This window comes from Ostrea edulis, chromosome 6, assembly GCF_947568905.1.
Source record: "Ostrea edulis chromosome 6, xbOstEdul1.1, whole genome shotgun sequence".
Lineage (NCBI taxonomy): Eukaryota > Metazoa > Mollusca > Bivalvia > Ostreida > Ostreidae > Ostrea > Ostrea edulis.
This window is the reverse complement of record NC_079169.1, coordinates 83,513,693-83,528,106: the sequence shown is the minus strand read 5'-3', so window position 1 is coordinate 83,528,106 and position 14,414 is coordinate 83,513,693. Positions and strand designations below refer to the sequence as shown.

At 35.6% G+C, this 14,414-nt stretch overlaps 1 protein-coding gene across 2 annotated transcripts; it reads right to left on the bottom strand.

The window, feature by feature from the left end:
* Nucleotides 1-324: 324 nt before the first annotated feature.
* On the bottom strand, nt 325-14,309 carry LOC125646993 (uncharacterized). 2 transcript variants are annotated; one of them, XM_056141043.1, is made up of 13 exons: nt 14,148-14,309; nt 12,702-12,793; nt 11,716-11,831; nt 9,703-9,817; nt 8,828-8,919; nt 6,748-6,897; nt 5,002-5,172; nt 4,727-4,796; nt 3,560-3,638; nt 3,315-3,474; nt 3,026-3,069; nt 807-867; nt 325-407 (listed from the first exon to the last, which is right to left on the bottom strand). In XM_056141043.1, exons 1-13 carry the CDS (start codon nt 14,258-14,260, stop codon nt 375-377), a joined length of 1,296 nt encoding a protein of 431 aa, XP_055997018.1. In that variant the 5' UTR covers nt 14,261-14,309; the 3' UTR covers nt 325-374. The 2 variants fall into 2 exon arrangements, with proteins under 2 accessions (XP_055997018.1, XP_055997017.1); XM_056141042.1 differs by having other exon boundaries at nt 9,697-9,817; nt 14,148-14,307.
* Nucleotides 14,310-14,414: the final 105 nt, after the last annotated feature.

Genomic DNA, 14,414 nt, shown 5'->3' with positions numbered 1-14,414 from the left:
TTCATTCTATATGTAATATATCACGTATAATGTTGAAAAAGTAAATTATTGAAATGGTTTTTGTCACTAAACAGGAAGTTGATAAGCAACAGATTCGAAAATGTCTTACACAATACAGTTTGCCACACTGATGCTCTGTGCCAAATATCAGGGAGTTGCCCCATGTGGTTCTTGAGAAAACTGTGACAGAAATGTTTTGTGACGACGACAGACAACGACGCAGGACGACGCAAGACGATGGATAGTGATCCCTATATGTCGCCACTGCGTAACGCAGGCGACACAATGAAAAGTACATGGCGAGAATCAAACAAAAAGAAATAGTATAATTCAACGTTTATTCATGTTAAAACTAGCACTAATTTACATGTACATCAACTCGGAGGTTTCACTAGAGGCAGGTACCACTGAAAAATATAATTAAAACATACATAAACAACATTACATGTATAAAGGAACATAAACTATCTTCCTTCTGAAATGTTAACTTAGAACACACACTCCACTCAGGGAAACTAACTTTTCTCTTGCAGCAGTATTTTGTGTTCTTAAAAATTAGACATAGGATTCAGTGATCAGAAATGTGTAGAATGTCTTCAGGAGAGAAAAAAATCATTTGCAGAAAATGTTTAATCACACTAGTGTCTGTAAAAGACTTGTTCATCATTAATGAACATTCCATTTGCTCTACAGACTTGTTCATCATTAATGAACATTCCATTTGCTCTACAGACTGATTTTGAGACAAGAAACACCAATGAATGTGAATAGGTTGTCATCTGTCTTTAGTTCACTCCTTTATTTACCTCTTCTGTCATTCCTGCCATATCTCGGCTTTCTGTATTAAATGGAGGCTTCAGATATGACCTGAAACAAGTTTAATACGTAAATGAGAACACAAACTAGGAAGAATGTTTTAGCACACTTAAACTGATGTCTCCCCTTCCATTTTCCATATTTTTTAAAAACATTATTAGGGATCATGTTTAAAGTGGAAAATTGAGAGTTACTGTACATACATGTAACATTCACCTATATGATATGAGCTTCAAACAAGGAACAGTGTTGTGAACATATGATAGTACAATAGTAAACTTGCCAATATCCGAATATCAAAGGCCTACATGTATGTCAAAACCGAAAAGACAAAGGAATGAAAAATATAGTACGGACAAAAAAAAATGCTCCAACAATTTTATTATTTGACCTTTACATAAAAGGTCAATGTCAAAGGACAGCAAAAATGGCACATGACACACTGTTTTATCACGGTATACCCACATACCAAATATCAAAAGCCTATGTCAAAAGACAAAAAAAGTTATGGCCCGGACAAACTTTGTATGAGAAGCGGAAGAAGACAACATGTCCCCCTTCTGGGAAGGGGAGACATAATGATTCCTAATGTAAAAGGGGACTATGTACTGTCTGCTCTCCAGTAAAACATAACATGGCTTGCATGTATATATAATTCTGGGATGATGAAGCATTTCCAGTCTTTCCCCTTCTGTCACATTTTGGCTCTCAACAAAACAACCCACAAGTGGTTCATAAAATTTTTGGGTGAGATTTTAATGGTGGAAAACTTGAACATAAGGGGGTGGAGAATAGTATGGTACACTGGGTCTGTAACTCAGCTGGTACAGCAGCTGCACAGTTTGCAGAAAGTCCGTCTCCTAGCCTCAGTCCAGTCAAGACTTCCCATCTCCTGTCCCTGTCATTTGGTTTCAAGGAGGTTCAATTTTCATGGATTTCGTGGATACCCCTATCCCATGAATTTCAAACCACAACAAAATGCATATACACAATTTATATAATGCTTCAATGTACAGACACCATATCAATGAAATTACAGCCTAAAGAAACTGTAAAATCTCAACAACCACAGAAATTACATCCCAACGAAACTGTACAATCTCAACATCCACAGAAATTACACCCCAACAGAACTGTAAAATCTCAACATCCACAGAAATTACAGCCTAACAAAACTGTAAAATCTCAACATCCACAGAAATTACATCCCAACGAAACTGTACAATCTCAACATCCACAGAAATTACACCCCAATGAAACTACAATCTCAACATCCACAGAAATTACACCCTAACAGAACTGTAAAATCTCAACATCCACAGAAATTACAGCCTAACAAAACTGTAAAATCTCAACAATCCACAGAAATTGCAGCCTGAACGGAACTGTAAAATCTAAAAAATCTACAAAAATTACATCCCAACGAAACTGTAAAATCTCCACATCCACAGAAATTACACCCTAATGGAAATGCAAAATCTCAACATCCACAGAAATTACATGTACATCCCAATGTAACTGTAAACTCTCAACATCCACAGAAATTACAGCCTATCGGAACTGTAAACTCTCAACATCCACAGAAATTACATCCCAACGAAACTGTAAACTCTCAACATCCACAGAAATTGCAGCCCAACGAAAATGTAAAATATCAACATCCACAGAAATTACAGCCTAACAGAACTGTAAAATCTCAACAATCCACAGAAATTACATCGCAACTAAACTGTAAAATCTCAACATCCACAGAAATTACAGCCTATCGAAACTGTAAAATCTCAACATTCACAGAAATTACACCCCAACAAAACAGTAAAATCTCAACATCCACAGAAATTACACCTCAACAAAACTGTAAAATCTCAACATCCACAGAAATTACACCCCAACAGAACTTTAAAATCTTAACAGAAATTACAGCCTATCGGAACTGTAAAATCTCAACATTATCCATGTTTGCCCAACTCTTTATTTTGTATTCCTTAAAGGAGTTATGAGATTGATTACTGTTTATTATCTTCACCTTTCATGAATGAAATTGTAGGAAATAAAAAGAGTAGAAAAGTTGTCTCCCCTTGGATAAACATCTCATAAATGTTTAACTAGCAAATTTCCATCCAGACAGAGATCCTTATATATACATGTATGCCAAGCTCAGCTGGTGAAAAAATAATTCATTTTGTTAATCTACATTTATCACACTTACCCATAATGTTCTTGAACCAATTTATGAAATGTTGGTATGCAATCCTACAATATGAATGAACCATACTTGTATATTCATTTAAAAACAGTATCTCCAATCCATGTACATATAAATACATGTAAATTGTGCATGCATTTTTAAGTGCTACGCAATTAACTTCATAAACATAGAAAATGATTGGGCTTTACAGATTTTTGTTACATGTATAATTCCAAACAGTGAATTGTTGATAAATTCCTATAATTATTGACAACAAGATCTGCTAGTAACCGTAGACAGACAGACGTACCAGAGGAGGACAGGACTGAGAGCAGACATAGGTAAACCACTTCAAACCGGCCGCCACATGAGTTATTTCATCCCGGAAAATGACCTCCAAGATGGCTGCTGATTCCAGGTCATTGTTCTTTGCAAATTTTTCCAGTGTTATTGGCTGCACATCAAGGCCTCTAATATGAAAATACTGAGTTCAAAGGAGAGGCTTCACACAAGATTCACTACAGGCGATTAAGTGGGAGAGATTTCAGTACAAACCTGGCCTCATGTACCATGTGAACAACAGCAAGTCTTGCCAATAAACTGCCATTAGTGTCAGCTGCTGACGACCATAACGCTAAAGGTAAAATTTTATTTTCATTCTCAGTTATAAGTTTTATTATAGGAATTTTCTCAACAAACTTTACTTTTTAAAACAATGCTTAACGATTCTTCCTCAATAAACAAAGCATGATTGGTTATCAAGTACATACTTTCCCCACGATATTTCTTTATGATATTAATCATAGTCTATCGTGTTCATACATAAAAAACTGTGTCACATTACCAGTCCATTATGAGATTAATTTATCAATATTCTTATGTATTTTGTTCACTCAATTGCTCTATAGATTTGAACCAGTACTGACAGTTTAATGGTGAAAGCTCTAAAGATTTGAACCAGTACTGACAGTTTAATGGTGAGAGCTCTATAGATTTGAAGCAGTACTGACAGTTTAATGGTGAGAGCTCTAAAGATTTGAACCAGTACTGACAGTTTAATGGTGAGAGCTCTATAGATTTGAACCAGTACTGACAGTTTAATGGCGAGAGCTCTATAGATTTGAACCAGTACTGACAGTTTAATGGTGAAAGCTCTAAAGATTTGAACCAGTACTGACAGTTTAAGATCCCAGGTGCGATTCTTGGTCCAGTCATAATTTTTTTTCTCTTTCCTGTTATATTTGATGCCTTGACCAGGATCTAAAGAATATGGATTTAAGGAAGGAGGGATATGATGTAGTATGTGAGGCTATATGGACCATGGATATCGACCTGTATAGCTCAGTGGATAGAGCACTTGACTAGAAGTGCAGGGGTCCTGGGTTCAATTCCCAGTCCAGCCATACTTTTTCTCCTTACATGTTACATTATAATGGCTGAAAGCTCTAAGGATTCAAGCCAGTATTATCAGTCTAATGGCGAAAGCTCTTAGGTTTATAAGCTGTCAAGAAGATATGTAGAATCTGATGCAGGCTAAGAAATCATTCAAGGGCATGAAGTATTTATGTCTGGAGTCAAAACCAGAATATTTCCTGCAATTGTCTTATTGGGAATCTTCAATGATGGAGATCGGAACAATGATTCTACAATGTACCCTCCATGTGTCAAAGTGACATTTGGGAGTGTTTACACAATATCTGATAACCATGGAATAATGCTTACCATTATGAACAGGAAGAGCACCAAAATAACTGCCTAGGTCTTGTAGTCTATCTGACAACATTTTATAGTGCTTTAAAAAAAAGAAAAAAATTACTTTAACAATATTCTATAGAGACATAGATGTATATCAAGATACACTGTCATCAGAAAATTTTATTTAAATTCTAAATTTACTTCAACAGACTATCAATCAGAAATACTAACCAAAATATGTGAATCAGTTTCATAGATTATGATTCATTTGTTTTCATGAAATAATACAGCATTATTCTCACCTTGGCTTCATCACAGGCCACTTTAACAAAATCATCATAGAAACCCCGAGGGAGTGTCTCATCAGAGCCCTCTGGTGTAGCATTAGAGAAACGGGCAATAATATCCCAAGACAAATCAATGGCCCACTGCTCAATGTTAGCCATAGAATGCAGGTTGGATATCCTACTAGACTGTAATAAAACAATGGAAATCTTTCTCTCTCTCTCTTTTCTTTTAAAATTTTCTAATTCTCATATATTTGTAAATGATGGCAAAACAAATATGCAAAATGATGTTATTTTACAGGTCTTTTCTGTTATTTTACAGTCCCTTTTCTGTTATTTTACGGTCACTTTCTTGTATTTTACAGTCCCTTTTCTGTTATTTTACATTCCCTTTTCTGTTATTTTACATTCCCTTTCTTGTTATTTTACATTCCCTTTTACGGTCCCTTTTCTGTTATTTTACAGTCCCTTTTCTGTTATTTTACGGTCCCTTTCCTGTTATTTTACTGTCCCTTTTCTGTTATTTTCCGGTTCCATTTCTACTTTGTGATTCTAATAAAGTTAATAAAGGCAATTAGTTTAATCACTAGTGGGTCCCTTCCTTCTATATGTTTGTACCACAGTATAAATTATCAGTGAGATTTGTGTATGATTGTACAGAGTATAAATTACCAGTGAGATTTGTGTATGATTGTACAGTATAAATTATCAGTGAGATTGTACAGTATAAATTATCAGTGAGATTGTACAGTATAAATTATCAGTGAGATTGGGGTATGATTGTACAGTATAAATTATCAGTGAGATTGGGGTATGATTGTACAGTATAAATTATCAGTGAGATTTGTGTATGATTGTACAGTATAAATTATCAGTGAAATTGTACAGTATAAATTATCAGTGAGATTGGGGTATGATTGTACAGTATAAATTATCAGTGAGATTTGTGTATGATTGTACAGTATAAATTAGCAGTGAGATTTGTGTATGATTGTACAGTATAAATTATCAGTGAGATTGGTGTATGATTGTACAGTATAAATTATCTCTGAGATTGTACAGTATAAATTATCAGTGAGATTGTACAGTATAAATTAGCAGTGAGATTTGTGTATGATTGTACAGTATAAATTATCAGTGAGATTGGTGTATGATTGTACAGTATAAATTATCTCTGAGATTGTACAGTATAAATTATCAGTGAGATTGTACAGTATAAATTATCAGTGAGATTGGTGTATGATTGTACAGTATAAATTATCAGTGAGATTGGTGTATGATTGTACAGTATAAATTATCAGTGAGATTTGTGTTTGATTGTACAGTATAAATTATCAGTGAGATTTGTGTATGATTGTACAGTATAAATTATCAGTGAGATTGGTGTATGATTGTACAGTATAAATTATCAGTGAGATTGGTGTATGATTGTACAGTATAAATTATCAGTGAGATTTGTGTTTGATTGTACAGTATAAATTATCAGCGAAATTGTACAGTATAAATTATCAGTGAGATTGTACAGTATAAATTATCAGTGAGATTGGTGTATGATTGTACAGTATAAATTATCAGTGAGATTGTACAGTATAAATTATCAGTGAGATTGGTGTATGATTGTACAGTATAAATTATCTCTGAGATTGTACAGTATAAATTATCAGTGAGATTGGTGTATGATTGTACAGTATAAATTATCAGTGAGATTGTACAGTATAAATTATCAGTGAGATTGGTGTATGATTGTACAGCATAAATTACCAGTGAGACTCCTTTCCCTCTCTTTTTTTCCTTTCCTGGTTTGACGACTGTTAAATCTTTGTCCCTGGCTGGTTGGTCTGGGGGACGATGTGATCCCACAGTTAACTCCCCTTTATTCCACATTTCACCAACTTTTTGTGTCAGCTCTACCTACACGTATTTAAAATATAACTTTCCCTTTCTCTCTCTTATTTTTCCATCCCTAATCATGTGTATTAATCTTAAATATTTACATTTCCAATGTTTTTGCCTTTGATATCTTTACAAATTGCAATCATAGCCATTTCCTCATGTATGTGATGTAGTTGTGTGAACAATGCAGAAATGAAAGTAGAATGTAAATTCAAAAAGTAAATTTCATTTTTGAAAATACATGAGTGACTGGGATCCAAATCAACATCAGGAAGACAGAGGTCATGAGAGTAAACAACAAACAGCTGCGGCTCCAGTGCGACTCCACCAAGAAGACATCAAGGAAGTTGACAAGCTCATCTGTCTAGACAGCGTGGTCAGTAAAGATGGAGGAACAGATGAGAGACGTCAAATGCCGAATCAATAAAGTAAGATATGCTTTCAACACCTAGCAACAAATGTGGAGATCAACAGCCCTCTCACTCCACAACAAGATATTCCAACACTGATGTGAAGTCTGTCCTATTATATGGTTCAGAAACTCGGCAAGTGACAAAGACCAACACAAACAGACTACAGACATATGTGAACAGAGGTCTCGGAAATCATCCTCAAACATCTGGTGGCCGGAAGTCATCACCAACCAACAACTGTGGGACAGGATGAAGCAAGCCTCATCAAGAAGCAGAAATGGGGATGGATTGGCCACACACTATGAAACCCTGCATCAAACACCACCAGGTGGTCCCTAGTGGAACCCACAATTTAAACAGAAAGCGGGTCGACCAAGGCAGACATGGTTCAGAAGGCTGCCGAAATGACTTGGGCTGAGCTGAAGAGGACCAGCCAGACTCGTGCGCATTGAAGGAGTGTTGCTACAGGCCTTTGTTCCTCGAGGAATCAAAAGGCACAAGTCTGTCATGAACTGCAATGCTTCACATCAGCACTTTTCATGAAGTCCTTAAGAGCTTTACGGAAGTATGCCAGTGTTAAGCATTGTACTACATGCCCAAATGTATTTTTATTTTAAAATATGAAATTTATTTCTTAACATTAAACATCCTGATAATGCTGGATAACATGATACCTCACAACTCCTCCATGAAAACTTATTACATCACAAGTACTGTAATACACATCCATACACATATAAATAAGGAATGGCTATGGAAATCTCACCTACGTAACAGATTATAAACTTAATGGGGTCATAAACCTTGTCTAGAAAATCAGTTTTAAGAAGGAACATCGGTGGCTTAGTATGTTAGACTATTTATACTCTAAAAATAAACATATTCAAACGATTTTGAGTTTTTACCTTTTGTTGAGGGCAGGCTGTAATGAGAATTTTATTACTTTTTACCTTTTGATGAGGGCAGGCTATAATGAGAATCTTATTACTTTTTACCTTTTGTTGAGGGCAGGCTGTAATGAGAATTTTATTACTTTTTACCTTTTGTTGAGGGCAGGCTGTAATGAGAATTTTATTACTTTTTACCTTTTGTTGTGGGCAGGCTGTAATGAGAATTTTATTACTTTTTACCTTTTGTTGAGGGCAGGCTGTAATGAGAATTTTATCACTTTTTACCTTTTGTTGAGGGCAGGCTGTAATGAGAATTTTATTACTTTTTACCTTTTGTTGAGGGCAGGCTGTAATGAGAATTTTATCACTTTTTACCTTTTGTTGAGGGCAGGCTGTATTGAGGATTTTATCACTTTTTACCTTTTGTTGAGGGCAGGCTGTAATGAGAATTTTATTACTTTTTACCTTTTGTTGAGGGCAGGCTGTAATGAGAATTTTATTACTTTTTACCTTTTGTTGAGGGCAGGCTGTAATGAGAATTTTATTACTTTTTACCTTTTGTTGAGGGCAGGCTGTAATGAGAATCTTATTACTTTTTACCTTTTGTTGAGGGCAGGCTATAATGAGAATCTTATTACTTTTTACCTTTTGTTGAGGGCAGGCTGTATTGAGGATTTTTGTTGCCCAGTATGTTAGACTGGTTGTGTCCTCATCTCTCTCCACAAAATGATCATCATCTATTTTCAAGAAAAATCATTCAAAAACATGCTGCAGTCAATTGAAATTATTAAAAAACCGACAAAGTCATGCAGGGCCTCAATATATGCTCAGGTCAGTGTGTGCACTATATTGACCTTGACTGCTGACCTGGTGACCTAAATCTATAAATGTTTTTGTTCACCTTTACCTATATCTCATACAAAATATGTGAAATGAAATTTTTGAGTTTTCATGTTACAGAAACCAACAATCAATACATTTGTTTTATCTTTTCAATACATTCTTATTAAATCATGACCTTGTCTTTTTGACCTTCTAATCTCAAATGTACAGAAGTCTTACTCTGTCCGCTTCAGTACTATGAATATGAAGTATGACAGTTGAAAAATACTGAATTTATTTTCAAAATATAGAGGCGTCAGACTCTTCCTCCAAACACTGTCTACTTGAATTGTGAAAATGAAGAGCAGTATGTAGGGATAATAGACAGACGGACAGACAGACGGACAGACACAGTGGATTAATATAGGACTCGCACGTATTTGAATGTGGGGCCCTCAAAAGTACCATCCTTGTTGTAATTTGTCAAAATTACATCAGACATGTACCAATTTCATATCCTCAATTCTATAAACCTTCACAGAAAATATGTGTCTTGATGTTATCTATTAGAAACAGTATATGCTCCAAATTTTTTTTAAGGCTGTCACAAATATTAGTCAATGCAAAAGGGTTGCCCATTTGTGAATTGTGAATAAAAGGTGTTACAAATTAAAGTATTGAAATCAGCGTACCCTCACCTGTTTTGTCTGTGGCTTTCTTGATGATGGGGCTCTTGAATGGTTTGATTGACAGTTCACTGGCCGAGTAGATATACACATTGTCATCCTTTATACAAACTCTGTACACATCTTGCTATTCAATAAATCATAACACACCAAGTTTATATATTCATACAATACATAGAATAATTTGTACAAAATTAACTTAGGAATGAATATTATCATGATCACATGCTTAAAAGTGAAACTTTTGTGCAAAATTATAATAACAGTCATACAAATCAAAGTTTGATGGAATCTGGAAAAATTGTCACGAGGAAACAATGTTCTTTTTTAAAATGGTAAAATTAAATGAGGGAGAGAGCTAGCTTATATATGTACAGGTCTGTGGGAAATATGGTGTTCTGCATAGGCCACATGCTCCTCTGAGTTTAGGACAAAGGCTGGGAAGTGCAAGGATGAAGGGGGGGGGGGGGGGGTATGAAGGTGGAAAGTCCAAGGATGAAGGGGTGGGGTATGAAGACGGAAAAGTGCAAGGGTGAAGGGCGTGGAGTAGGGGATATGAAGGAGGAAAAGTGCAAGGATGAAGGGGGTTGCGGTGGGGTATGAAGGAGGAAAAGTGCAAGGATGAAGGGGGTGGGGGTATAAAGGTGGAAAAGTCCAAGAATGAAGGGGGGGGTGTATGAAGGTGAGAAAGTGCAAGTATGAAGGGGGGGGGGGGTATGAAGGTGGAAAGTGCAAGGATGAAGGGGGGTGGGGGTATAAAGGTCAAAAGTCCAAGAATGAAGGGGGGGGGGGGTGTATGAAGGCAGGAAAGTGCAAGTATGAAAGGGGGGCTATGAAGATGGGAGAGTGCAAGGATGAAGGGGGGGGGGGGGGGGTATGAAGGTTGGAAATCCAATGATGAAGGGGGAAAATGCAATGACAAAGGAATGAAAGTTTGAAGGCAACAAAGCAAAAGTGTGAAGGTGAGGAAATGAAACTGAGAAGGCAAAAGAAACATTTATCACTCATTTGCCACCACCGGTTTGCCTCCACACTCTCACCTTCACTCTCTTGCTCCTTTCCCTTTGCTTTCTCACATGAGGAAATTTTGATATACGTATGCCCAAGATGGATGACTTGATTATAGTTTTATTTTATCTGGGCCACTACAATACTGAAATAAGTTTATCACAATCCATAAAGAGTGGTTAATAGTTCAAAACATTCAAGTGAATTTAAAAAAATTGAGATTTGCAGATCCATAAATGGACACACTTATATGTTTACAATTGTTAGCAAGAAATTTCCCACATCATTATCAGCTCCATCAGAATCCATATTTCATGGTTTTGTGTTGCGTGTACTGATATCTTCTGATTTCAAACAAGCAAAGATGAAGGGGCAAAAGTGGAAGGATAAAGGAGCTATGCTACCACATGGGTTAAGCCTGTTTTTTTACAAGGAGTTTCGAATAAAGATGGTACATGTAGGAAAGGTGAAGTAGTGGTAATAGAGACGGTCCCTAGCCATCACGGTTATGCTTAACCTGCAACTTCATTTTGTTGTCATTACACTTCTCCTCCTGTTCAGGAGGTCTGATCAGATCGACAACCATAGGAAATAACTCACTTTTTGATGAAGTATTTTCCAAATAAGTTTTTTAAGTAACTGACATATCACAATATATTTCTGTGAAAAGGGAATTTTTCTCTCACACTATGAAAAATGGTTACAACAAAGTTATTTTCATGGCCTCTTACATCTTTTTTTCTTCCTACTCTGCAATTGTGTGAAGACATTGATTTTATTTCTTTCTTGAAACAGCAATTTGCCTTTTATTATCTGTGCTTCAAATCTTCCATGAGCATTACTAATAAATGGCATATAATGCTGGTATATTTTGAAATTAATAAAATGTGGCAAAATTCTATCATTCTGACATATCAAATATTGTTTTTTGAAATTTAATTTAATAGCACATTTGGTTTCTATCTTAAATATTATCATAGCACACATATACTTCTAGAAAAAGAGGTCATCCCTCACTTTCAGTCCGTAAGATGACTGCCCGGTTTTTAAATCAAAATCATAGGAGTGCCAAGGACATACAATCTTCTCCTGACCATCAATATCCTCAATATCCCCCTGTTCCAGAGGGCCACCTGCAAAGGAAAGAAGGCTACGATAAAAAAAAACATCACTGCATTATCTGAATATCTGAAGAATATTTAACCCTGAGGTAAGGAGATTTTATCAGAAAATTAAAATTAAGCTCCGAGAGGGCAAAAGTTCTTTTTCAAACAAAATTTTGAGACATTGGGATTATTCTTCGTCCGTATGGCTATCGAATGTTTTAAAATTGACTGTGATCTTTCACTCAAATGGTCTCGTGGGGATCCGGGTTAGAATAGGTCCTCGGTACTCCTTGCTTGTCGTAGAAGGCGACTAAATGGGGCAGTCCTTCATATGAGACTGCAAAAAAAACAAGGCACAGCAGGTGTGGCACAATAAAGATCCCTCCCTGCTTAAAGACCATAAGCGCCAAGCATAGGTCTAAATTTTGCAGCCCTTCACCGGCAATGGTGATGTCTCCATCTGAGTGAAAAATTATCAAGAGGGACGTTGAACAATATACAATCAATCAATTCACTCAAATGTCTGTCAGATTTAGTAGAAAAGTTTTAACAAATTACTCAAACATTCTTCAAATACTATAAGTTATGATAGCATTCTATAGGAAACTGTTTTACAGATATACAGCACCAGTCCTTCTTAGACAGAAAAGTTTACATCTCAAACTTTTAGAGAGGTTTGACATAACAGGTAGGAAGAAAATGCAATGAACCATCTATGTGAGATTCGATGCCAAGCTACCTTTGTCTCTAATCTGGTGCTATACCAACAGTTGTCTGTCCGCCATTGATTGAAGCCAGTTTAGTGCCAGTTAAAACTTAACAAGAGAATACTGTGATGACTATGACTTGGGGTTTAAGATTGAATCTTCAGTTATTAAGGCAGGTAAAATGATAAACCTTCATGTGAGCACACAGCTCCGAGTGCATAGAATTTGTCGTTCTTTTTACTGTAGATCAACACAATGTCTTCTCCATCATCTGCATAGTATCTGTTAAATGCAAAGAAAAGGTCATGAATTTGTATTGAATCAGATATACACAGTGTTAAATCTAAAGCAAACGCAGTGCCATGCCCTTTTTAATTGCACCATGCCCTTTTTTCCTCTATAAATTTTTTTTAAATATTTGTTAATATAAACAATTGTTCTTTATTTCACAAGGTTGATTGAAAAGTTTAAAATCAAGGCAGCAGGTATAAACTTTTAAAGAGGCTAAATGATCATTCTATTACTATCATAATATGATACAATGAAAGTGCCCCGAAATTGTCTTGCCGCGACGAAAAGTGCCCTTTTGAACATAGTATGATATGTATGCCCTCTCTCGATCCTAGATTTAATACAATACATATAAACACAACAACTAATACATGTCAAACCATTTTCCTTGGAGGCAGAGTGCCCACAAAGGTTAAAACATACCAGACTGGCAACAAGTACCTGTCTGATCCTTGCTATTATGAATTTTGGATGGGTTTTTCCCCCCATATTTTAGGTAGGTATTGTGTAATACTTGCACTTGATTGACACCTGTGACCTAGATTGTTCTAGAGTTCAATGTTTACTTCTTTAGTAGAAAGATGACGTAACACTTACATTTATAACTGTATTTCCTGAATATTCTAGATCGAGGCTTCATTTTTATTATAAATACACATTGAAGTTGGATGATGTTCAGCTCTGTTAGACAAGCACACTTTATGAATCTGGATTATATTACTGGGAACTAGGATTTAGGAATTGTTCGTGACTGTATGTATATTGACTATCGTAAGTACTTTGTTATTGTTGTAATTTCCTTTCAATTATTAATTCTAATTAAATCTTAATTGTTTGATTGCCTTTCTTAGTAAATTCTGCTGCTTTAAGGGTTAATTCTGACCCATAACATAGGTAACCTCCTGTAAAAACAGATATTTCAGACTATAAAAAAATATGGAATATAATCTAGTTAACTATCGTGATGCGTATAGTTCTAAGACGAGATCAGCTGTGGGTATCTGATGATGCCTAGCCACGTGTTGACACAACATTTGTAATTGGTATAGTTATATTATCGATTGTATAATGTGTAAATCTAGTTTTAAATACGTCACTTTAGCCTTACTGATAACATTAATCTTACCTTTAGTATACCTCTGTCATTTTAGATTACCCATCTTACCCGTGTAGATTTAGTCTTAACGGTACATTAATGTTACTTGTGTACCTCTAACATTTCCTGTAACTTTAGTTTTATCTGTGCCACTTTAATTTTAACGCTGTCAAGTTAGCGTGCAATCTGTGTAATTTAGTTTTTAACAATTCTAAAAAATAAGAATTTAATAAACTTGTCTTAAAGCACCTGTTACAAACGTATTTTTTCAACCTGGGTACAGGCCCTGCACAAAACCAATTTGTTCCATTTACTACGTCCCGTAATGCAGCGACAAGATCACTGTCATAACCTGAATTCATTCCCGGACAAGGCTGTAATAAAATAAAGCGAAAGTGAAAGTTGATGTTGATAAATCATACTTGGCATATTCGGTGATACATAAATGTTTGTTCCATAACTCACATATGCATATATTTATGTCATTAGTTTTAGTTTTTATAATTGTAGATGTTT

What these genes read in the sequence shown, in the direction of transcription:
- LOC125646993 (XM_056141042.1), bottom strand. Translation starts at nt 14,260, where the DNA reads ATGAATTCAGGTTATGACAGTGATCTTGTCGCTGCATTACGGGACGTA. An exon ending in CACAGACAAAACAGGTGAGG is followed by an intron (nt 8,920 to 9,696) that starts GTACGCTGATTT and finishes TCTTGAAAATAG; the next exon opens with ATGATGATCATTTTGTGGAG. An exon ending in CTCAGTCCTGTCCTCCTCTG is followed by an intron (nt 3,070 to 3,314) that starts GTACGTCTGTCT and finishes TTCATATTGTAG; the next exon opens with GATTGCATACCAACATTTCA.